This window comes from Tachysurus vachellii, chromosome 1 (assembly GCF_030014155.1).
Source record: "Tachysurus vachellii isolate PV-2020 chromosome 1, HZAU_Pvac_v1, whole genome shotgun sequence".
Classification (NCBI taxonomy): Eukaryota; Metazoa; Chordata; class Actinopteri; order Siluriformes; family Bagridae; genus Tachysurus; species Tachysurus vachellii.
Window position 1 is genome coordinate 1,061,954 of NC_083460.1, and position 25,000 is coordinate 1,086,953.

The 25,000-nt window shown below is 41.9% G+C and overlaps 2 protein-coding genes across 10 annotated transcripts in view; both read left to right on the top strand.

Annotated features, from left to right (window-relative positions):
• The window catches only part of tfa (transferrin-a), a 23,798-nt gene extending 1,411 nt beyond the window's left edge, over positions 1–22,387 (top strand). The window contains exons 3-34 of the mRNA XM_060865935.1: positions 89–191; positions 296–481; positions 1,062–1,188; positions 2,696–2,751; positions 2,825–2,985; positions 3,609–3,756; positions 3,914–4,080; positions 4,158–4,254; positions 4,547–4,567; positions 4,789–4,965; positions 5,114–5,252; positions 5,922–5,989; positions 6,367–6,545; positions 6,681–6,867; positions 8,601–8,632; positions 12,319–12,367; positions 12,924–13,075; positions 13,440–13,542; positions 13,645–13,836; positions 13,913–14,042; positions 14,236–14,291; positions 14,424–14,587; positions 16,124–16,274; positions 16,421–16,587; positions 16,659–16,758; positions 16,864–16,884; positions 17,091–17,252; positions 17,333–17,483; positions 19,013–19,080; positions 19,830–20,008; positions 20,143–20,335; positions 20,439–22,387. Of these exons, the coding sequence (XP_060721918.1) occupies positions 89–191; positions 296–481; positions 1,062–1,188; positions 2,696–2,751; positions 2,825–2,985; positions 3,609–3,756; positions 3,914–4,080; positions 4,158–4,254; positions 4,547–4,567; positions 4,789–4,965; positions 5,114–5,252; positions 5,922–5,989; positions 6,367–6,545; positions 6,681–6,867; positions 8,601–8,632; positions 12,319–12,367; positions 12,924–13,075; positions 13,440–13,542; positions 13,645–13,836; positions 13,913–14,042; positions 14,236–14,291; positions 14,424–14,587; positions 16,124–16,274; positions 16,421–16,587; positions 16,659–16,758; positions 16,864–16,884; positions 17,091–17,252; positions 17,333–17,483; positions 19,013–19,080; positions 19,830–20,008; positions 20,143–20,335; positions 20,439–20,485 (3,933 nt within the window). The 3' untranslated portion in view covers positions 20,486–22,387. The remainder of the gene's footprint in view (positions 1–88; positions 192–295; positions 482–1,061; positions 1,189–2,695; positions 2,752–2,824; positions 2,986–3,608; positions 3,757–3,913; positions 4,081–4,157; positions 4,255–4,546; positions 4,568–4,788; positions 4,966–5,113; positions 5,253–5,921; positions 5,990–6,366; positions 6,546–6,680; positions 6,868–8,600; positions 8,633–12,318; positions 12,368–12,923; positions 13,076–13,439; positions 13,543–13,644; positions 13,837–13,912; positions 14,043–14,235; positions 14,292–14,423; positions 14,588–16,123; positions 16,275–16,420; positions 16,588–16,658; positions 16,759–16,863; positions 16,885–17,090; positions 17,253–17,332; positions 17,484–19,012; positions 19,081–19,829; positions 20,009–20,142; positions 20,336–20,438) is intronic.
• A 1,405-nt stretch (positions 22,388–23,792) lies between these two features.
• Positions 23,793–25,000, top strand: part of eif4g1a (eukaryotic translation initiation factor 4 gamma, 1a) — a 21,902-nt gene continuing 20,694 nt past the window's right edge. For all 9 annotated transcript variants that reach the window (XM_060867008.1, XM_060867013.1, XM_060867007.1 and 6 more), the window contains exon 1: positions 23,793–24,153. The gene's annotated coding sequence lies outside the window, so the exon portion shown is untranslated. The remainder of the gene's footprint in view (positions 24,154–25,000) is intronic.

A 25,000-nucleotide genomic window follows, 5' to 3' on the forward strand; every position in this document is an offset into this window, starting at 1 on the left:
TATAGTTCTGTATGTTTCATAATGCAGGGGAAAAAAAGAGAATTTGAAAATCTTGAAATCAGTAAATTGTTTGAATTCGTTTTATCAGAAAGGTGAAGCAGATGCCATCACTCTGGATGGAGGAGATATCTTCACAGCCGGTCTTAAACCCCATAACCTTCACCCCATCCTGGCAGAACATTATGACAAAGGTAGTGAAATCAACAGCAAAATTAAATGTAAAAAATAAAGCATAGGCCTGTTTGTTGTCTATGCTGCTACTAATCAGCCTGAGTCTGTCATCTTGATGTTGTAGAGACCTGCTATTACGCTGTAGCTGTGGCAAAGAAAGGAACTAAGTTTGGCTTCAATGACCTAAGTGGGAAGAAAACGTGTCATACTGGTTTGGGGAAAACTGCGGGCTGGAACATCCCCATCGGCGCCCTCATCGAAAAGGGACAGATTAAATGGGGTGGCATCGATGACAAACCTCTGGAGGATGGTGAGAGGGTTGTTCAAGCTTTGGTATAACCAGTTTCCACACAAACACCACAGCAACTGAGACACACGTGAATCACCACCTACTAAATGGCCAAAAGGTGTTGATTAGTTCTCTATAAAAGCAGCTCCACGCATTTGTGCAGCTTTATTTAGAATTCATGCACTCATTCAAATACACTAAGGTTTCCATAGTAACAGCTCGTTTACAGACTCGTACATCAGACATTTCACGTAAACAGATAAATATAAGCTGAAGGTGATGGAACAACTGTAACTGCTTATAGCTGCTGTAATGAGAGTGAGAACAGAAACTAACGCTATGTTTTAGGGATTATTAAATGTAAGCAGTGCATTAAATGTAGAGTGTATAAGTAATTAATTAATTAAAATATAATCAATGACAAATAACTGTTGTGTACAAGAAAAAAACAAAAGCACTGTCGTAAGTCTGTCTGGTAAGAACTTAACGGAAAATAATCAACTCCATCACAGCGCGAGTGTATTATTATTATTATTATTATTATTATTATTATTATTATTATTATTACTCACACTGAGCCCATGTGGTTTTTGTTTTGCAGCGGTGGCAGATTTCTTCTCTGAGAGCTGTGTGCCAGGAGCAACAAATGACAAACTGTGCAAGTTGTGTAAAAACAAGTGCCAGCGCTCTCACGACGAGCCGTATTACGATTACGAGGGAGCTCTCCTGTAAGAACCTCGTGCTCTGTTCATCTTTCAGCGTGATCGGTACACGATGATAACACAGAGGAGGTGTTGGAGTCGTCTGTTAACTCTGTGTCAATGACTTCACTGCTGCTGTAACCAGAGCAGACTGGATTTGTCCTAAACCTCACATTTGATCGACGTTAAAGGTGCGGTGCATGATGTATGAAAACTGCTTCAGAAAACTGAGTCGGACCGACGAACCAAACAAAGGTGTAGCCAATGAGCATAAAGGGGCGTGTCTTGTCGATATGCGGCGGAGAGAGGGTTCAGTGCGCATGTCTGACATTAGCATAAAGGGGCGTGTCTTGTCAATATGGGCGGAGAGAGTGTTCAGTGCGCATGTCTGTCATTAGCATAAAGGGGCGTGTCTTGTCGATATGCGGCGGAAAGAGTGTTCAGTGCGCATGTCTGACATTAGCATAAAGGGGCGTGTCTTGTCAATATGGGCGGAGAGAGTGTTCAGTGCGCATGTCTGACATTAACATAAAGGGGCGTGTCTTGTCGATATGCGGCGGAGAGAGTGTTCAGTGCGCATGTGTTACATTAACATAAAGGGGCGTGTCTTGTCAATATGGGCGGAGAGAGTGTTCATTGCGCATGTGTGACATTAACATAAAGGGGCGTGTCTTGTCAATATGGGTGGAGAGAGTGTTCAGTGCGCATGTGTGACATTAGCATAAAGCGGTTGAAACATTGGCATGGCAGATAAAAAGCGAAAAAAGGCTCCAAGTCCATGTGTTTATCCACAGCAACGTTACGATCTCTGCCTCTGCCGTTACCTCTGCCTCGGGTTCTAGGTGTTGAACGTCGTCTTCCACGTGAAACCTTTCACGGTACAACACACAGTACTACAAAAACACATCTGTATTACCTCAGTATTACTCATTGTGTTTATTTACTGAAAAAAATTATCCCCTCGCTCAGCCGCCCCAGCAGGTTCCGCCATAATAGTTGCCTGGGTTACGCATGTATGTGTGGGGCGGAGCTATCAAAACAGGGGTGACACCCATTTGGGTTAGGGGCGTGTTTGTTTTGGTGATTTTATATGTCAACATTGGCTTTCAAACATCGTGCACTGCACCTTTAATCAGATCACAAAGCTAATAGTACATGAAGGGCACAAATTTCCTCTTCTAGTTTAGACATGTTTTTACTTTGTGCAGTTGTAATAAAATAAAATGAGAAATAAAACACAAAGGACAATCTGATACAGGAAAATAAGGTCCCCAAGGTCCCGATATGATACTGACTCTGAAGACTCCTTTCATACATATTGATTCACTGAGTCATACATAATAAATGTTCATATTCATTACATAATCGTTTCCTTATGGGAATCTTCACCATGTTATCTGTCCCTCTGTTTGCTGTTTCTAGTCATTACAGAAGGAATGGATTGATCTTTATTTGGTTGAATGTTTATGCTCACCTTCATATTCCTCTAGACCATCACTAATAATGTGGTACAAACTGTTTCCTGTTACTGCAGGTGTCTGAAGGAGAGAGAGGCAGATGTGGCATTTGTGAAGCACCTCACAGCGCTCGGTAATTAAACGGTTCTGTAAAAGTTTAACATTAGTAATAAGTAAGTATTAAGACAAAGTTAATTTTTTATTAGATAAGAAGGACGAGTACGAGCTGCTGTGTCTAGACGGCACCAGGAAGCCTGTTGATGAGTATTTAACCTGCAATCTGGCCCAAGTTCCTGCTCACGCCGTCGTCAGTCGCTTTGACAAAGAGCTTTCTGACCACATCGAGGCGACTCTATTGTTACTGAAGGTTTGTGAGACAATAAATATCAAAATTGTTCTTACTTTATTGGATAAATAGTCATTATTTCACACCCTATACAGTGCTCTAATATAGAGTGTGTGTAAGTAAATGTCTTGCTTTATTTTTATCTGAAATATAAAATATAGCAAGCTATAAAATCTGTACATTTACATTACAGCATTTAGCAGACGCCCTTATATCCAGAGCGACTTCCATTTTATCTCATTTTTTATACAACTGAGCAATTGAGGGTTAAGGGCCTTGCTCAGGGGCCCAACAGTGGCAGCTTGGTGGATGTAGGAATCGAACTCACAACCTTCCAGTTGGTAGCCCAACACCTTAACCACTAGGCTACCACATCCCTGTACATAATATCTAATGTAAATAAAGTCTATGCTGTAATTTTTTTGTAAGCAGTAGTTTACATTTTTTTAAGAACGATTTTCTTCTTAACTTCTGAAACATCTCAGACTTTTTTATAATGTACCTTCTGGGTCCCTGGGATGCTCTTCATCTTCAAACTTGTACGAGTTCCTCCAGAGGGAGTGTGGCATTATTTGTCTATGTAAAATTGACACTAAACAAATCCTGAGATGTTTCATGACCAAGGATCTGTTTTTGTGTCACAGGATAAAGGTCTGTTCTCCTCTGTGGGTCCTGAAAGAAACCTGATGTTCAAAGACTCGACGACGAAGCTGACGAGACTCCCAGAGCTCACCAACTCCTTCATCTACCTGAAAGAAGATTACTGGAACTCCATCCACTCCCTCAGGAGAGGTAACATGCTGTCTATATTTCTATCTATCTACAGTATGTAACACACATAAAAGCAGTATATAAAACTCACTACACTGAAGACGCTTTAATACAGTAAAATACGCCTACCATTAGGTTTAAGAAGCTTTTTTAACAACAAATCGATTTTACTCTCCAGAAAACACAGCGAGCGAGTCGTCCCAGGTTATTAAATGGTGCACAGTGGGAGTAGGTCAGACAGCTAAATGTGACTTATGGAGCCCCAGAAGTCTTGATGAACAAGGCAACATCAGGCTGCAGTGTGAAACCGCAGCTACGGTGCAGGACTGCATCAGAGACATCCTGGTAAACAGACGCTGTGTGTTTGTCGTTTCTGTGTCGTCTTTCTTTCTTTCTTTTAAACTTTATCTTTGTGTGTGCAGCTTCATAAAGCTGATGCTATTGCAGTTGATGGAGGAGAAGTGTACACTGCTGGGAAGTGTGGTCTGGTGCCGGTCATGGTGGAGCAGTACGACCCTGGTGAGTGAAACCAGTTAATAACTTTTAAACCGAACGCACTTCCTTTAGCAAAATCCTTCTAAACCCGTAAGTTCTGATAAAGAACCTTCATAAACCTGTTGATGCTTCCTCGTGACACCAGACAGCTGCTGAGTTCTGCATTGTGATTGGTCAGATTTATTGGTGTTGATTAATTCTCTATAACAGCAGAATTCTATTAATGCACTTGTTCTAATAGTTTAGTGTTTCTATAGCAACAGCTCACACACAGATGCATGGAGATAACTAAAGATTCTGTTTTCTTTCTCGACAGAAAAGTGTAAATCTGAGTCAGGTAAGTTCACTCATATTCTCAAGCTTGTAAATTAGCTGCATAAATAAACGTCCCACTGTCCAGTTGTCTGTCTGACACCTTTCCCAGTTCATGGTGACCTCTAACTCATCAGCACTCATCTACTATCTGTATCATAAATGTAATGATTTGTTTAAACCCACAGATATTGTAAGGGTCTGTACTGTATTGTAAGTCCTTCCTCTTGTTCTGTGCCCCTATAGACCACCATACAGGAGACACCTCCTCCTATTACGCTGTGGCTGTAGTGCGCAAGAGCTCCGGTGTGACCTGGGAAAATCTGAAAGGCAAAAAGTCGTGTCACACAGGCGTGGGACGAACCGCAGGCTGGAACATTCCCATGGGTCTCCTCCATGAAAAATACAAGAGTTGTGACTTCTGTGAGTCAGAAGATAGACTTCCTGTTTTATGATGTCATCAACCTCACACCTCCTTCACACACTCGTTACGAGTGATGTTTTGATGTAGATAAATCCATGGTGAAATATAAGATGTTGAATATTCTTTGTTTTTTTTTTTTGTCCATAGCAACATACTTCGCTGCAAGCTGTGCTCCTGGTTCAGATCCTGCATCAAATCTGTGTAAACTGTGTAAGGGAGACAAAACTGGAAACAAATGCAAAGCCAGTCATGACGAGCCTTATTATGGCTACGATGGAGCCTTCAGGTACGATTCACATCACATCACATCACATCACGTGACGTTAAAGACGGCTTCGTGTTTAACATCAGCGGGTGTTAGTGACGTACAACCGTGTTGGAAAATTGATTTTATTATAAAATAAACCTTTTCGGGGGGCACGGTGACTTAGTGGTTATCACGTTCGCCTCACACCTCCAGGGTTGGGGGTTCGATTCCCGCCTCCACCTTGTGTGTGTGGAGTTTGCATGTTCTCCCCGTGCCTCGGGGGTTTCCTCCGGGTACTCCGGTTTCCTCCCCCGGTCCAAAGACATGCATGGTAGGTTGATTGGCATCTCTGGAAAATTGTCCGTAGTGTGTGATTGTGTGAGTGAATGAGAGTGTGTGTGTGTGTGCCCTGCGATGGGTTGGCACTCCGTCCAGGGTGTATCCTGCCTTGATGCCCGATGACGCCTGAGATAGGCACAGGCTCCCCGTGACCCGAGGTAGTTCGGATAAGCGGTAGAAGATGAATAAGAGAATGAATGAATGAATAAACCTTTTCTGATTTCTATTTGTAAATAGCATCAGCTGTTAGTGTATTCGAACAATTAGATGGTCAGACATGACGAGGAATGTCTTAGTGCAGGTCTAAAAAGTTCGATTACTGAGAGACTGAAGTGAAATGGTTTTGTTTGTTGTGTTTGTGTGCTGCAGGTGTATGGCTGAAGGTGCTGGTGACGTGGCCTTCGTTAAACACACCACTGCAACAGATAACACAGACGGTGAGTCACAGATCCAGTGAATATTCAGTGTGTGTGTGTGTGTGTGTGTGTGTGTGTGTGTGTGCGTGTGATGTTGTGAAGGAGTCTCCAGTGACAGGACAGAGGAGTTTACACTTCTTTGTGGTATCTCAGTAACTTGACCAGCTGAGATTTTTGTTTTATGTTTGTATTAATTATGGGAGATAAAAGCGGCTGGAAATTAGTGAATTAATGGAGGATCTTCACCAACACTTTCCTAACACAAATCACATGATGTTTCTTTAGAGTGTTCATGATGAATTCCTCTCTCTCTCTCTCTCTCTCTCTCTCTCTCTCTCTCTGTCTCATTCTTTCTCTTTCTCTGTCTCTCTGTCTCTCTCTCTCTGTCCCCCCCCCAGGTAAAGGGCCAGCATGGGCTAAGTCCTTCATATCAACAGACTTCCAGCTCATCTGCCCCGGAGGCTCTGCTGAAATTACTGAATACCAGAAGTGTTATTTAGCCAAAGTTCCAGCTCACGCCGTCATCACTCATCCAGACAAACAAGACAAGGTGGTGTCGTTCCTCAAGGACCAGCAGGTGAGTAGAAACACCAGGCACAGTTCACCTGTGTCCAGCATCAGATGTAGCTGCTCCTTCCTCTTTCTCAGGGATGTAGAATGAACTCACTGAAACACTCTGAGTGACTGTTGACATTTCCTCTCTGTTTTTCAGGTGAAGTTCGGTTCTTCCGGCTCAGACCCTTCGTTCAGGATTTTTGAGTCTATAGAGGATGAAAAAGCACTGTTTAAAGAATCCACCAAATGTCTCCAGGATGTAAAACCGAGCTATGAGGGATTCCTGGGACAAGATTACTTAACCTCCATAAGATCACTGCACGAATGTCCAAAGGCCAAGTCCGGTAAAAACACTTCACAGTTCACATTATACAATCACTGACGTGAGAAAAAGAAAGTACACCCTCCTGGTCCTCATCAACTTCTATAAAACAACAAATAAATAATCTCTGGCATCAGTTTGAAATCTGATTGGCCCCTGATTGGCCACTGTTCCATCAATCATTGCCGAGAAGAGCAACCGGAGAATTTTTCACAATGATCACAGATGCAATTCCACTCCCAAACAATTGGCGGCACTCAAGCTTTGGAAAAAGGAATGACGGCCAAAAAGTATTTGCACCGGACTGAATAAATTATTTTGTGTGCTTGAATGTACCCTGTACTTGGCCCCTGAATGTAACATGTGGCCCCTTAATGGCCCCTGTTACAGAAAAATCCTAGAACCGCCACTGATCTCTGGTCATATAGAGGCATCAAAGTAAAGCAGCTTTTCAGTTCATCCTTCCAACCTCCATATCATTAAATTGATCGTTAGCAGCCAGGCGTTACTAATAAAACACACAAGATGAGTTCATCAGTGTGAAGTGTGTCTAAGGTGAAGCAGCACGTCTGTAGTTTGGTGTTGTGGAGCACTCAGGTGTGTGTCTACATCAAGCCACAAGCTTAGACAAGCAACCTGTGTGCTCATCAGTCTGGGGAGGTTATAAGGACGTGTCCAAACCGTCTGAATTTCACCATTCTAAAGTGAGAACTGTTTGTTAATGGAAAGCCTTCAGGACAAGAGAGAGAACGTCCAGGTGAATTCAGTCCAAGGTCAAACCTCAGACCAACCAAGATTAACGCTCAGAGGTATAAAGACAAACCCAAGAGCTACGTCATGTGACCTGCAGGCCTCAGTAACACATTCACTGCTTATGTTCATGACATCACAGTCAGAAAGAGATAGAACCAGTGGAAGGATGGGAGCAAATGTCTTCTCTCCAAAAAGAACATGGAGCATGACTTTAGGTCTGCAAAATGTGAACAAACCCCAAAATATTCTGAAAGAAAATGCTTTGGCCTGAGAAACACACAGAGTTAAAGGAGGGTGTACTTTCATTTTCCCCCAATGACTGTAAATGTTCAGGGCTGAAACAGTATAAGAGACAGAAATGATTATTGTCAGTTGCGCTTTAGGCTTTTTTTATTCCTTCTAGTTAAAACCTGGCTTCCTGTTTAGGATATTCTACATTTTAAATGTTTGTTGTATGAAGTTTTTGTTTCATATTTTATTTCTTTATTTTCATTGCATTATTCTTTATTTCTGGTTGTTTGTTTGTTTGTTTATTTAATTTAGGGTTATTTTATTACTGTCTTTTAAGAATTGCAGTTATATATTTTTATTTTCTTCATTTACCATCACGGCATTTTTTAATCTGTTAGCACTTTGTTGTGCTTTATTATAATTACTTATTACTTACTTAACTTTTTATTTATTTATTTATTTATTTATTTATTTATTTATTTATTTATGTTTTTAATTTATTTATTTATTTATTTTTATTTGTTTATCCTTTTTCATTTATTTATTTATTTATTTATTTTTATCATTAATTAATTTATTTATCATTTTATTTAGTTATTTATTTATCTTGTTTTAAATGTATTTATTTATTTATATTTTGCTTATTTCCGTCAGCCCGCTGCTATGATCTACAGTGAATCCTCTGTGTTTTATATTACAACTGAAACGTCTCTGTGTTCTTTGTGTTCTTTGTCTCTGTCTCTGACGTTTCTTTCTTTTTGTTCTCCACAGAACTGGAGGAGGCCTGTTTCTATAGCATTTGTACAACATCCTAAAAGGGTCCAGTTTGTCTTGGACACACATTATAAACGTCTGCCTGTAGATTTCTCTCTCATTGTTCTTGATTTCTGAGCTTTTTGGAATAAATGGCATCTGAGTGTGATTTACTTTTCCATTCTTTATTCAGAAGCTGACTGAAATAAAAAAGAAATTATTATCAAAATGTTGGGTTTTTTTTGTTTATTTTGCACAAATATTACTAAACACATTACATTAAATAAGTAATTAGACTTAGTCTTAGACACGGGACACGTCTCAGACACAGGACATGTCTCAGACATGTCTAAGACACGGGACATGTTTCAGACAAGGGACACACTTCAGACACGGAACACGTCTCAGACACAACACACGTCACAGACACAACACACGGGACACGTCTCAGACACGTCTCAGACACAACACACATCTCAGACACAACACACATCTCAGACACAACACAAATCTCAGACACAACACACGTCTCAGACACAACACACGGGACACGTCTCAGACACAACACACGTCTCAGACACAACACACAACACACGTCTCAGACACAACACACATCTCAGACACAACACACGTCTCAGACACAACACACAGGACACGTCTCAGACACGTCTCAGACACAACACACATCTCAGACACAACACACGTCTCAGACACAACACACGGGACACGTCTCAGACACATCTCAGACACAACACACATCTCAGACACAACACACATCTCAGACACAACACACGTCTCAGACACATCTCAGACACAACACACATCTCAGACACAACACACATCTCAGACACAACACACGTCTCAGACACAACACACGGGACACGTCTCAGACACATCTCAGACACAACACACGTCTCAGACACAACACACGTCTCAGACACAACACACGGGACACGTCTCAGACACAACACATTTCTCAGACACAACACACAGGACACGTCTCAGACACGTCTCAGACACAACACACATCTCAGACACAACACACGTCTCAGACACAACACACGGGACACGTCTCAGACACATCTCAGACACAACACACGTCTCAGACACAACACACGGGACACGTCTCAGACACATCTCAGACACAACACACGTCTCAGACACAACAGACGGGACACGTCTCAGACACATCTCAGACACAACACACATCTCAGACACAACACACATCTCAGACACAACACACGTCTCAGACACAACACACGGGACACGTCTCAGACACAACACACGTCTCAGACACAACACACGGGACACGTCTCAGACACGTCTCAGACACAACACACATCTCAGACACAACACACATCTCAGACACAACACACGTCTCAGACACATCTCAGACACAACACACATCTCAGACACAACACACATCTCAGACACAACACACGTCTCAGACACAACACACGGGACACGTCTCAGACACATCTCAGACACAACACACGTCTCAGACACAACACACGTCTCAGACACAACACACGGGACACGTCTCAGACACAACACATTTCTCAGACACAACACACAGGACACGTCTCAGACACGTCTCAGACACAACACACATCTCAGACACAACACACGTCTCAGACACAACACACGGGACACGTCTCAGACACATCTCAGACACAACACACGTCTCAGACACAACAGACGGGACACGTCTCAGACACATCTCAGACACAACACACATCTCAGACACAACACACATCTCAGACACAACACACGTCTCAGACACAACACACGGGACACGTCTCAGACACAACACACGTCTCAGACACAACACACGGGACACGTCTCAGACACGTCTCAGACACAACACACATCTCAGACACAACACACATCTCAGACACAACACACGTCTCAGACACAACACACGGGACACGTCTCAGACACATCTCAGACACAACACACGTCTCAGACACATCTCACATACAACACACGTCTCAGACACAACACACGGGACACGTCTCAGACACATCTCAGACACAACACACATCTCAGACACGTCTCAGGCAAGCAACAAATTTCAAACTCAGTCACCATTACTCAATCTGTCCACACGGTTCATGTTACCAGAGTCACTCACCGTCTGTACCATAAGCCTCGCTGCACACCTCGCAGAGAGAAAACAAAAGAGTTACACAACTCAAGTCATGGTCTTGGACTCCATTACCCATCAGTCCCTGCACATTTCACGTCTCACTAATCACTTGCTCTTGTTCCTCATTTCACCTTCATTTGCACTATTTCAGGCCTGGATTCTCTACCTGTTTGTCATTCTTCTGTTGATGATGTGTTTTGTCCGTTGCTTGGCCTTCCACAGCCGTGCTCATCGTCTCAGTGTTTTCCTTTTGGTTTGTTGTTTATATTTAAATAAAAAAATCTGCACTTGCATCTGTTGTCCCTGAGAATCCCTGACAGGAACATGACCTAGAATATAGACAGAGCAGAGTTTCTGTAGCGCATGTGGACCTGTGAGGAGCAGATCTGAGAGAACCGAGGCAGGAGCCAAATGGATTATCTGCAGCAATAACCGGTTTCAAGGGGATCTTTTGGGGAGATGGCATCCGGTCTGGCAAGACTTGAATTATAATATATAAATACAATTTAAAATAACATATAAAACCCTGAAATGAAGGGGGAAAGTCTTTAAACTTACAGTAAGCTTCTTCCAATCAGAGATATTAAAATACTACTAATACCTGCATTACGTGACATACGGCTAAGTTTGGTGACCCGTACTCAGAATTCATTCTCTGCGTTTAACCCATCCAAAGTGCACACACACACAGCAGTGAACACACACCCGGAGCAGTGGGCAGCCATTTATGCTGCGGTACCCGGGGAGCAGTTGGGGGGGTTCGGTGCCTTGCTCAAGGGCACCTCAGTCGTGGTATTGCTGGCCTGAGACTCGAACCTACAACCTTAGGGTTAGGAGTCAGACTCTCTAACCATTAGGTCACGACTTCCCTCAGAAAACTCACATACTTTATCATTCCATATTGTCCAGTCCTAGTAAGGAGTCTGTTAAAGTAAATGGTCAGGATTTTGGTTCAATCCCAAACCGCTCCTTATTTGCACTCTGTATGCTGTGGAAGTTCTAGTGATACTTAATGTAGTGCACTAATGCTGTAGTTTATTTGCTGACTCTGGGGTTATTATGTTATAATCATCACGTAAAAATATTACTGCCACCACAGGGCCCCTGAGTAAGGCCCTTAACTCTCGACTGCTCTGTTGGAGAAATGAGATGAATAAAAGTCTCTCTGGTTCAGGGGAGTGCGCCTAACAAAATCTCTCTCATCACAGTTATTAGTTAAAATGAATTTTATTTAATTATTATTATATTTCATTATTAGTTGTGTGTGTGTGTGTGTGTGTGTGTGTGTGTGTGTGTGTGTGTGTGAATAAGTGATATGTTTACAGAGAGAGAAATGGACTTTGAAACTGGAATTTCCAAAAAACAAAAAAAAACAAAAATCAAACAAACAAAAAAAGGCTTCCCATTGGACATATAGTGCACTCCAAAAAGTGCAGAAGCCCCTTATTTTCTACCCTATGTAGAGTACTTATATAGTTAATTTAACGTGATCTAGGACCGAGCCCATGGCTCTTAGTTCTAAGCCTCAGCCCCTTCAGCTCTAGGCTCCCTATGAAGGCACACTAACGCTGTGTTTACTGTTTCCAGGAGTCCAGCATGAAGCTCTCTGTCCTCTGTGTTGTGCTCGGATGCTTCGGTAATGCAGAACATTTTACACAGTGTTTTAAATGTTAGACTTCATTCTAAACCCTGTATTTGACTCTATATTTTAAATGGATGTGTTTTGAGCTCAGAATTCTTTTTAATGTGAGTCTAATCTAAAAGCCAAACCTAGGGGTTAGGGTTAGGGTTAAATCTGTTCATTGGTAACAGTTTGCAAAACAAGACACGAATTAGAGCTAATATTACTGTATGAACTGTTATAACCATCTGCTTATGTTTATTGCTGATGATCTGCTCTGAACTTTCAGCTCTCTCATTGTGTAACTGTGTACACACACGTACGCCTCGGACCACCACAGCACAAAATCTCACATCCGACAGACGTCAGACGTTCAGTCGGGTTCTGATTAGTGTTAGATTAAATTAGAACTTCGTACGTCACCTACATCCTACACTAGGATGTGTTTTATACATCAGTACATAAGGCGGGAATTTGTCACTTAAAGCAAATGGACTAAAAGTTTCATGAATAATTGTAAAGCTCAGAACTGTTTCATTTTCCCAGTGAAAGTAAATCTCTTGTTTTTCAGCTTTAACGAAATCTGCACCTGTGGATCCGAGAATCAGATGGTGCTTAAAGTCAGAGCAGGAGGTTCAGAAATGCAGACATCTGGCTTCAAAGTCTGATTTACTGAGTTGTGTGAAGCGTGAGGGATCTATGGGATGCATCAAAGCCATCCAGGTAAAACACCTGCATACTTAATCCACTGACTCACGTTCAGTAAAAGTTCTGTCCTGATCAGGGTCACAGAGGATCCAGAGACCATCCTGGGAACACAGCACGCTAATCAGGAATACACCCTGGATGCGATGCTAGCTCACAACAGGCACCATGATCCAACAAAACATAACTAATTCACCTCCTGTCATGTTTCTCAGAGGTATGAGGAAAGCCACAGGGATACAGGAACAAAAAAGTGCACAGTAACATCACACAGTGAGGAGGAAAGGAGATGAGAATGAAACAGAACCAGAGACACAAACCATCTACCTTCCTAACAATCCCGTAAACGTGACTAAATCCTGAATTCTGTTTATTTGATCAGAAAGGTGAAGCAGATGCAGTCACCCTGGATGGAGGAGACATCTACACAGCCGGTCTCACACCCTATAACCTTCACCCCATCCTGGCAGAGCAGTATGGCACAGGTAGTCTGTTACAATCACTTTAAAACCTAACAATGATAAAAACCTGTACTTTTTATCACTTTTGTTTTTATCGCATCCTGTTTCCTTTTGAACCGGTTCCAGATGTAGAGACCTGCTATTACGCTGTAGCTGTGGCAAAGAAAGGAACTAAGTTTGGCTTCAATGACCTTCGTGGGAAGAAGACGTGTCATACAGGTTTGGGGAAAACTGCAGGCTGGAACGTCCCCATCGGCGCCCTCATCAAAAACGGACAGATTAAATGGGCTGGCATCGAGGACAGACCTGTGGAAGAGGGTGAGTGAGGGTCTCTTTCATTTATTCAGAATTCCAGGTGTTTATTTCATCTAATGTGCGTCTGTGTGTTTTGTAGCGGTGAAGGAATTTTTCCCGGCCAGTTGTGTTCCTGGAGCGATCAACACGTTGCGACTATGCGAGTTGTGTAAAGGCGACTGCTCGCGCTCTCACAAGGAGCCGTATTACGGCCACCACGGCGCTTTCCAGTAAGAACATCATCGTTGCAAAAATTCTAGCAGGCAGCAAGAAAAAACTGAATGTTACCCCAAAAAATTTTATAATCATCAAGTCAAGAGACTTTAGTATAAACTGTGGCAGAATAGTTACAGTCACCAAGTCATTTTATTTCATTTGAGCCTTAAATTCTAGACATAATCCTGTTGTTTGCTGATTCTGCAGGTGCCTGAAGGATGGAGCTGGAGATGTGGCCTTTGTGGACCACCTCACAGCACTTAGTAAGTGGCTAAGAAGCCATATGTACATTTCGTAACGTCAGCATCGCTTTGCTTTCTATCAGGTTTTACTGCTGTTAGAGCGGGTTTCTGTGTGAGGAGGAACGTGACGATGTTCATCCTGAATATTTTTAGCTGGTGATAAGGCCAACTACGAGCTGCTGTGTAAAGACGGCTCCCGGAAAAGAGTGGACGAGTTTAAAACCTGCAACCTGGCTCAAGTCCCTGCAGATGCTGTGGTTAGTCGTAAAGACAAAGAACTGACCAAGCGAATCTTTGACGTTCTTGATAAACTCAAGGTATGTGATGGTGTAAATGATGTAAATGCTCTGTTTTCTAGACCCTGTGAAAACCTGCCCCTTCATACCCTTATATATATAGCCTTATATATACCCTTATATATACCCCCATATATACCCTTATATATACCTTATATATACCCTTATATACCCCCATATATACCCTTATATATACCTTATATATACCCCATTATATACCTTTATATATACCCTTATATATATACCCTTATATATACTCCCATATATACCCTTATATATACCCCATTATATACCCCCATATATACCCTTATATATACCCTTATATATACCCCCATATATACCCTTATATATACCCTTATATATACCCTTATATACCCCCATATATACCCTTATATATACCCCCATATATACCCTTATATATACCCCCATATATACCCTTATATATACCTTATATATACCCCATTATATACCTTTATATATACCCTTATATATATACCCTTATATATACTCCCATATATACCCTTATATATACCTTATATATACCTTTATATATACCCTTATATATATACCCTTATATATACCCTCATATATACCCTTATATATACCCCATTATATACCCCATATATACCCTTATATATACCCCCATATATACCCTTATATATACCCTTATATATACCCCCATATATACCCTTATATATACCCTTATATACCCCCATATATACCCTTATATATACCCTTATATATACCCCCATATATACCCTTATATATATACCCCCATATATACCCTTGTATATACCCTTATATATACCCTTATATATACCGCCATATATACCCTTATATATACCCTTATATATACCCCCATATATACCCCCATATATACCCTTATATATACCCTTATATATACCCCCATATATACCCTTATATATATACCCCCATATATACCCTTGTATATACCCTTATATATACCCTTATATATACCGCCATATATACCCTTATATATACCCTTATATATACCCCCATATATACCCCCATATATACCCTTATATATACCCCCATATATACCCTTATATATACCCCCATATATACCCTCATATAACACACTGACATTTCATCATATTAAAGTTAGAACAAACGAAAACATATTCCCACGATGTGAAATGCTCAGCCTTATTTTACTGAGGATTTTAATTCTAATTATTTTTAATCGTTTTCCAGCAACTTTCTGTGCGCTGCGTAGGAATTTAACTCTTTTGGAGATTTAAAAATGAATCCCTTATGGTGCAGTTTATAGTTTGTATTAAAGGTTAGTGTGTAAGAATGAAGTGTCTTATGCTTTTGTATAGTTTCCAGATGGATTTTATACCTTATCAGTTTACCACCATCACCTACACGTTCAAGTTATAATTAGTTCAAAGTGTTTGCTGGGAAACAGTGTGGTTGTTTTACATGATTATTTGAAGGTAAAAAGAGAGACGTAGCAGTGTATGATCTGGAAATCCACCATGAATAAAGTGAAGTAATCAACAATGTGTGACTGATAACACGTGTGTTTCACAGGACAAAGGTCTCTTCTCTTCTGAAGGCTTCTCCGTGAAAAACCTGATGTTCAAAGACTCGACAAAGGGGCTGCTGAGGCTTCCGGAGAGCACGGACTCGTTCCTCTACCTGGGAGAAGAGTACGTAGCTACTTGCCATGCCCTTACCAAAGGTAACACACACACCAACACCAACAAGTGCAGCACAACAATTCATAATAAAAACACTTTTAATTGACTTTAATTAATAAGGTTTCATCCCGTCTCATGTTTGGCTGCTAATCTGCCAGCCCAGTTGATCCGAATATCTGCTCCTCAGGGTTCAGCGTGAGCAGCAAGCCTCATGAGATTACATGGTGCACTGTGGGTCATGCTGAGAAAAATAAATGTGACATGTGGACCTTCATGAGTGTGGACGATCAGAGGAACATCAGGATCGAATGCCAGGATGGCAACACTGTCGACGACTGCATCAGCAAGATCATGGTAATGTGAGATACCTTCCTCAGATCTCATGAACCTCAAAACCGACACTGACACCATCTGTCTGTCTGCAGCGTAAGGAGGCAGACGCGATGGCCGTCGACGGTGGTCAGGTGTATTCTGCTGGGAAGTGTGGGCTGGTGGTGGCCATGGTGGAAGAGTATAGCAACGAATGTGAGGAAATTACAAGGAATAATCATAACGTGTGGTGTTTCATAAGTAGCACAACGACATATTAGTTTGTAACTAATTACCCAATTCTGTTTTTCTGCCCAACAGCAAAGTGCAGTTCTGCATTCGGTTGGTGAAACACATTTTCATTCATATCCTCTACATCCTTATTCTGCGTTTTGTGTAAACAGGAACATCAGTAAAGTGCAGAGATTTTGACATTAACACTGATGGAACATTAAACAAAACCAGGGCTGAGGATCACATTATGACCTGATGCTCCAGTAATGTTCTCAGATGCTGTCCTATCTGTTCTTTCGTGCTCCCTTCAACAGATACCTCATCCTATTACGCTGTGGCCGTCGTCCGCAAGGCCTCTGGTGTGACCTGGGAAACACTGATAGGCAGGAAGTCGTGTCATACCGGTTTGGGACGTACAGCAGGCTGGAACATTCCCATGGGGCTCCTCCACAAGGACACCGAAGAGTGCGATTTCAGTGAGTTCGGCCGTTTAGTAGCTTCACAGCATTCTGAATCTTCACTTGTTTATTTCTGTCTTTTTTTTTTTTTTTTACAGCAAAGTACTTCAGTGAGAGCTGTGCACCCGGTGCAGACCCCGAATCAAACCTGTGTAAACTGTGCAAGGGAGCTGAAGGTATCAGGGGGATCGTAGACAAATGCAAAGCCAGCACTGCAGAGCGCTATTACGGCTACGCCGGAGCCTTCAGGTACGATTCACGTCAATCCGATTATACAACTAACACATTCTTTAAAGCTCAATTGTTTCTTCAGGTATGAAGTTTCTTGTTGTATAAAAGACGGATGCGTCATTTAACTGCTAGATAGAAACTTAACTTAGTAGGGATGTACCGATCCGATATTTTGGATCGGTATCGGCGCCGATCCAAGCATTTTGAGTGGATCTGGTATCGGTGGTGCGTGACCGATCCAAATCCAATACCCGTGGTCATGGGCGTCGGAACCATTATATGTGGGTGGGACAGGACCCACCCACTTTTTAAGACTAATAATATTCAGTCGTATTGCAGGCCTGAGACTCAAACCCACAACCTTAGGGTTAGGAGTCAGACTCTCTAACTATTAGGCCACGACTTCCCCCAAAAAAACTCCTCTTACTTTATTTAATCTTCTACTGGCCAGTTGGACTGATGACGAGAACCTGAGGAGAAACAAACATTAGTCTTCAGAGTCCTCTGAGTTGGGACTCATCCGTTTTGGTCATTTTAATATTGTGTTCATTTTTGTGTTTGTAGGAAGTTTAGGTTTGAGAATGAAGTTTTAGTGAAGCTGTCGTTCACCAGAAATAGTTGTGTTACTGTAAGATGGTGCTACGTCTGTGACATGTGTCTTCTTCATTTAAGAACAGGTTCTGTAGGGGATCAGTAAAGATATCAACTGGGACCCGACCCCACTATCTTGTCTCATTGACCCATACCATCCATCACCACTCCACATTAGCCTAAATAAAGGCCTAACACACTCAGAACCAGAAATGTCTCCTCAATCCATTCACAAACCGACTCATGACCACGTCCCGGTCCCACATTCTGACTGTAGGTTTAAAAGGTTCTTTCAGTGAGATTACTGCTGAATTGGAGTGTTGTGCTGTGTTGTGTTGTGTTGTGCTGTGTTGTGTTGTGTTGTGTTGTGTTGTGCTGTGTTGTGTTGTGCTGTGTTGTGTTGTGCTGTGTTGTGTTGTGCTGTGTTGTGCTGTGTTGTGTTGTGCTGTGTTGTGTTGTGTTGTGCTGTGTTGTGCTGTGTTGTGTTGTGCTGTGTTGTGTTGTGTTGTGCTGTGCTGTGTTGTGCTGTGCTGTGTTGTGTTGTGTTGTGTTGTCCTGTGCTGTGTTGTGTTGTGTTGTGCTGTGCTGTGTTGTGCTGTGCTGTGCTGTGCTGTGCTGTGCTGTGCTGTGCTGTGTTGTGTTGTGTTGTCCTGTGCTGTGTTGTGTTGTGCTGTGCTGTGCTGTGTTGTGCTGTGTTGTGTTGTGTTGTGCTGTGTTGTGTTGTGTTGTGCTGTGCTGTGCTGTGCTGTGTTGTGTTGTGCTGTGTTGTGCTGTGCTGTGCTGTGTTGTGTTGTGCTGTGTTGTGCTGTGCTGTGCTGTGTTGTGCTGTGTTGTGCTGTGCTGTGTTGTGCTGTGTTGTGTTGTGCTGTGCTGTGCTGTGCTGTGCTGTGCTGTGTTGTGTTGTGCTGTGCTGTGCTGTGTTGTGTTGTGTTGTGTTGTGTTGTTTTGTACTGCAGGTGTTTGGCTGACGGTGCCGGTGACGTGGCCTTTATTAAGCACAGCACAGTAGCTGAGAACACAGACGGTGAGTCAGAACGTAAAGAAATACTGATGTTTAACAGCTGTGTTTAAGCCAAAACTATTAACATCTGAATTAACATGAGACAGAAAAGCATTTTAACTCACGCATTAATTCTTGTGTTATATTCCATGTGTTACTAAAGTCTGAGCAATGGCTCTTATTCCATACTGAGAAAAGAGTTGTAGCTCCTAGCTGTTAGCAAAATGTCTTTGAGTGTTTCATTCCTCTCATACAAAGATGTTTAACCTATCAAAAGACACCAGGTTTGGCTCCTAATTAACACAGAAACGTGTTCAGTCTGCCATCCGGGTTTAAGATCTGATGAAGCTACAGACATACGTAGTAAATTACAGGAGGGGCTTCCTCTCTCTTCTCTGGCCAATCAGAGTGACACTAGACAATCATCATCCATGAGCCAGTCATGTTCTCTCTCTCTCTCTCTCCATCTCTCTCTCTCTCTCTCTCTCTCTCTCGCTCTCTCTCTCTCTCGCTCTCTCTCTCTCCATCTCTCTCTCTCTCTCTCTCTCTCTCTCTCTCTCTCTCTCTCTCTCTCTCTCTCTCTCTCCATCTCTCTCTCTCTCTCTCTCTCGCTCTCTCTCTCCATCTCTCTCTCTCTCTCTCTCTCTCTCTCTCTCTGTCTCGCTCTCTCTCTCTCTCTCTCTCTCTCTCTCTCTCTGTCTCGCTCTCTCTCTCTCTCTCTCTCTCTCTCTGTCTCTGTCTCTCTGTCTCTCTCTCTCTCCCCCTCCCCCCAGGTAAAGGGCCAGCATGGGCTAAGTCCTTCATATCATCAGACTTCCAGCTCATCTGCCCCGGAGGCTCTGCTGAAATTACTGAATACCAGAAGTGTCATTTAGCCAAAGTTCCAGCTCACGCCGTCATCACTCATCCAGACAAACGAGACAAGGTGGTGTCGTTCCTCAAGGACCAGCAGGTGAGTTAAACAAACATTCAAAGTTCATTTGTGTTAAGGTGGATTTTATTTCTTCAAAAAAAAAAACAGCATTAAACCATGAAATGAAAGCAGATGGTGGAGTCTTGAATGTTCTTGCTTTGTGTGTTTTCCAGGCCATGTTTGGTCATTCCAGCTCTTTGTTCATGTTTAACATGTTCAAGTCTGAGAACAATCCAAACTTACTCTTTAAGGACTCTACTAAATGTCTCCAAGAAGTTTCAGCAGGAAAAAACTACACCGAATTCCTGGGTAAAGAATATCTAACAACGATGGAGTCTCTGCGTCAGTGTGCCAGCAGTAAGACGGGTATGAAGAGTCTTAAAAGTGTTATAACAATCTACAGGTGGAATTATTGTATTATTCCAACCCAAACTGTCAGATTTACTCCTTTCTCTTTGTTCCTTCACAGAACTGGAGAAGGCCTGTACCATCCACTCCTGCCTAAAGAAGTTCTAAATGCTCCAGTTTGGTCTCAGACATTCTGTCCTGCATTTACTTCTGTGTTTGTAGCCAACTGTCGGCGACTTTCTAACCTGTTTCTAATTAATCTGTCGTTCACATAATCAGAAAAAAATACATCATGGTTTTAACGGTTTTCTAAAAAACAGAGATCTGATTAGTAAAGAAAACATGCATCAACATTCCCATTACACAGTGAGTATGGAATCTCATTCAGGAAGGATTTCTTCTGTCCGGTGGTGAGATGTTACCTACTTATCACCAGGAGTAAAGTGGTGAAACTTCAGCACTAATTTATCTCCATTCTTAAAACTCTGTGACCAGCTGATTTCAATATTATACTTCAAACATTTGCTCCATTTGAATCTTATTATTATGTTTGAACTCTTACAGCTTCAAAAGCGCCGAAAAGAAAAAAAAAGAAATGTGGTTTGTTGGGGAAACTTTCTTACACTCCGCTATTATTCGTGTGGTTCCACTATACCGCAGATTCCACTAGTTTCTCCTAGCTTCAGGTGATACTTCCATTGGTTGGCTTTTAGTCTAATCCCTGCTCCCAGATGTGGACCAGATGATGGAGTGCAGTGTTCATAGACGGTTGGAAGGATGAATGAGACTTGTGGAGCACAAAGGCCAGTGGACACCATCTTGGGTCTCGTATGACGACTTGTCAGAAGCCCTCGCCAGCCCGTCACCCTACGTTTACCCGTACGGCATCTCTTGGCTTTAAGGACCTCACCATGTTGTTAAGAATTTATCAGCGCATGAAATCATTACCAGGCTGAAATTTGAGTTGTTTGTACTCTCACTTCTGCTGCTGATGCCAGATCTTAACTCACCCTCAGTGAATCAAAATAATAGCCTGAAGGTTTGTGGAGGTGTAACGTACTTCATGGACTTTAAATAGCACATACGAGAGGCCGAACTTTTACACTGGCCGTATTGTTCAATTCAGTAATTAGCTGGGACACGTAGGCCAGTGGAAAAGCAGGCAGCATTGCCATCCCACAGCTCCTACTTCTTGTTCTCACCATAGGTTTCCTCTGGTTTTCTCCCAAAAACATACCAGTAGGTGTGTTGGTTACACTAAATTACTCCTCTGTGTGTATAGGTGGTGTTCTGTGTTGGACAGAAGTCACATCCAGTGAGTATTCCCAGCTCACGCCCATTGTTTCCAGGATAGGATCCTGATCCTCCACCACCCTGACCACAGACAGTATACTGTCTCATGCTGTTTGCTCGGTACGATGAACCAACACCAAGATGTGTATGTTTTATTCATAGTGTAAATTAGCAGGTTGAACTTTGAGCTTGGTTCCCTTTAACCACAATGAGCTGTTTTCACTAGTGATGGAGGAGGTGATCATCAGCGTTGCCTGGTTTGGGTGAATGTGTTGTTCAGTGTGTAGCCTTGTAGCTAGGCAAACTTCTCCAGCGGCTTCCGCGAGTCCTTACGCTCAGCTGCGCAATAGGAACAAGCCACTTTACAGTTCATTGTTTAGGCTTATTTATGGGGCGAGGAAGAATATTTCAGTATGATCGAACGTCGAGGGTCTGTTATGAATCTTAATGAGTAGAAAACAATTTGACAGAAATGATGCAGAAGTGGAGAGGTGCAGGTTCCTAGACATTTACAGAAGAACCGAATATTGATTATTAAATAGAAATACACAAAGGATTATTAAAAAAAAAAAAAAAACACCTGCAAATCATTCAGTTACTTACTGTTTTTTATTTTTCTGGACAACTTTCTGTACATTGTTTTTGCTGGTTTTGTCCTGTCCAGTGTGGTTATTGTTCATATCATATTATCATATTAATAAACAGTATTTTAACTTTTAAAACATCAAAAACACTACACACACACACACACACACACACACACACACACACACACACGCACACATAAAAAATAAAGAAGGAACCTGGAAGTGTGTGGTTTGTGTCTGTATTTTTTAAATGCATGTGTTTAAATTCATGACTGCACATCATTAAGGTATGTCACTTAGATGCGTTGCACAAAGTATTGGCACCCTTTGACACATTCATCAGTGGAGATGTCACGTGGTTGGTCCTCAGTTCAGCAGTGATGCAGTTTGTCTGGACTGTTGGTAAGAGCTGAGATGATGATCTGTCATGTGACTGAACACTTGGTATAAAGCAGCAGTTACTCATCTAACTGTCTAATTTGGGATGGAGTTATTTATATAAAAAAAAGTGGTTATAAATTTAACATCAGCAGTAAAATATTGACCACAACAATAACTGTTTTTATTCTCTACATTTAACACATCAGCTGCTCTGTTTTCAGCAGTTAGACACAATTCAAAACATTCAGATCACGTGCAGAAGTTATACAGAAGTTTTATTTTATTTTATTATTATTATTTCATTCATTAAACCGAGATTTGAGCGATTAAACCCGAACAGAGCCGAAGTCTGTGTCCAAACTGCACGTGTCCCTTTCCAATATCGCGGATGCGCTGACGTATTGAGGGCAGCAGGGTGGGGGTTCCGATCAAACCGGAAATACCCGTGCGTCTTCGTTGACTTGACCTAAATAACCCGGAAGTGTTATCCGGCTTACTAAGCTGTCTCATTTCATCTCCCAACCACATTCTGACAAACCCCGCCCTACTGCTCGCGGATTGGCTGATAGAGCAGATGCACGAGGAGCACGCTGATTGGTCGAACGGACGATTTTTTTTTTTATATAATAAAAGTCCTTGAAAAACTCTGTAAACAAATGTAAATGTAGAATTTTATTACATTCGATATTTTATTAATCTTTATGTTCTCTGCTTTCTGCTCCGTTTATTTATTACTAATTAATACGTGATAAATATATTTATGTTGGTTTAACAGCATTAATAGTTTAATATTTGCCTGATATTTGTATTTATTCTATAATAAATGTGTGTTTATACGCACACACGTTTCTGTGATACTTTTTATAAACATATATATTTTGCATTGTGTTATTTGTCATTTTAACGTACATAAAAGCATTCAGTTTGTTTACATGACATTTTTATTTATTTTTTATGGGACGTTATTTATACTATGAGCACAACCATTTAATATATTTTATGTTGTATTAATCGTTCACTTCATTGTATCATTGAGTTTCATTATTATCTTTATTTTTTAATGATCAATAATGTATTTGGATCAGTAATGTATTTCTAATAAAACTCTTATTTCCGTGTTTGATGACGTCATCGCCGGCCGCCCGTATTCGTGAGCCTAACGCTCTTAGCCAATCGTGTTGCAGGAGAGAGGGGGTTTACACGAATACGGGTGTGATTACAACACAGCAGCGGCCCGGTGCGGTGTGTGCGGGACTGAAGGGGGAGCGAATGGCTTGTGTGGTCTTCGGCGTTTAATCACAACCAAGTGCTGCAGTTTTCCGGCAATCCGACACCATCCGCGCCTTCAACATGGACCTCCAGTCCAGAGGTTTACTCTGGAGGCATCCGACATGTTTGTAGCGACTTGTGATAAGTGAATTGATCCGTTCTGTAAAACCACACCGTCACTTTTTGGCCTTTTCCTTCACGCCAGTGTGGATTTAAAGGGAAAGTGACAGCAGCAGCAGGCTGAAGGTTTAACAGTGTAGAGAAACAGTCGCTTTAGTGCTCCGTTACAGAGCTGCAGAGACACCGGTGAGTAAACCAGCTCAATACTAACTGTGCTAAATGTTAGCTTAGCATCATCATGAGGGCCAGCAGGAGGAGGAGGAGGAGGAGGAGGAAGAAGAGGGCCTTGAGTTAGTGCTCCATGTCACACACACACACACACAGAGCTGTAGTGTAACGTCACAACTACATTAGTGAGTTCATAGTGAACAGATGACGAGTTTAAATCCGTGGGGCTTTATTTCACAGCCCTGAAACTGTATTAAAACACACAAAGCTTGTTCTTTTCCAGCCGTAACCGTGTTGGTCCCCGAGGACTTTTATGTTCCAGGTCATTAGTGAAATTTTAACATTTTCTCTCCGTTTAAAAACGAACCCTTGAGTTTACTCACGAGTTCCATGTCGCTCACGCGCCGGCGTTCAGACTCCGGGTTTTAAACCGAATCCAGTCCGCGGTTTGAATTCGCTCCTGCGTCATATATGCTGACCACGCCCACTACGGAGGACGAATAAAGTGCGATTATTGTTGGCTTGAACGTAAAAAGTCTAAGATGAAGGCGTCGATTGGAGGAAAAAAAGCGAATTTTTGGATTTAAACTTTTAAGTGTAACGTTGTGCAACGGATCCGGCAGCTAACTGAAATTAGCCAAATGCTAACGCGAGTGAACAGATGTGAGGTTACTGTAGTAAAAGTAGCCAACAAACCGGTTACAAACGCGTTCATGGCGCGTTACGATCAGGAATATAAACGTGTGTTTAATATAAATTACAAGTTGCGTGATATAAACACGTTGTAAGTTGACATTGAATACCAAGAAATGGTGGCAATTCACTTCCGGTGTATGCGGAAATGGTAGTAGAAGTAAAATGCGGT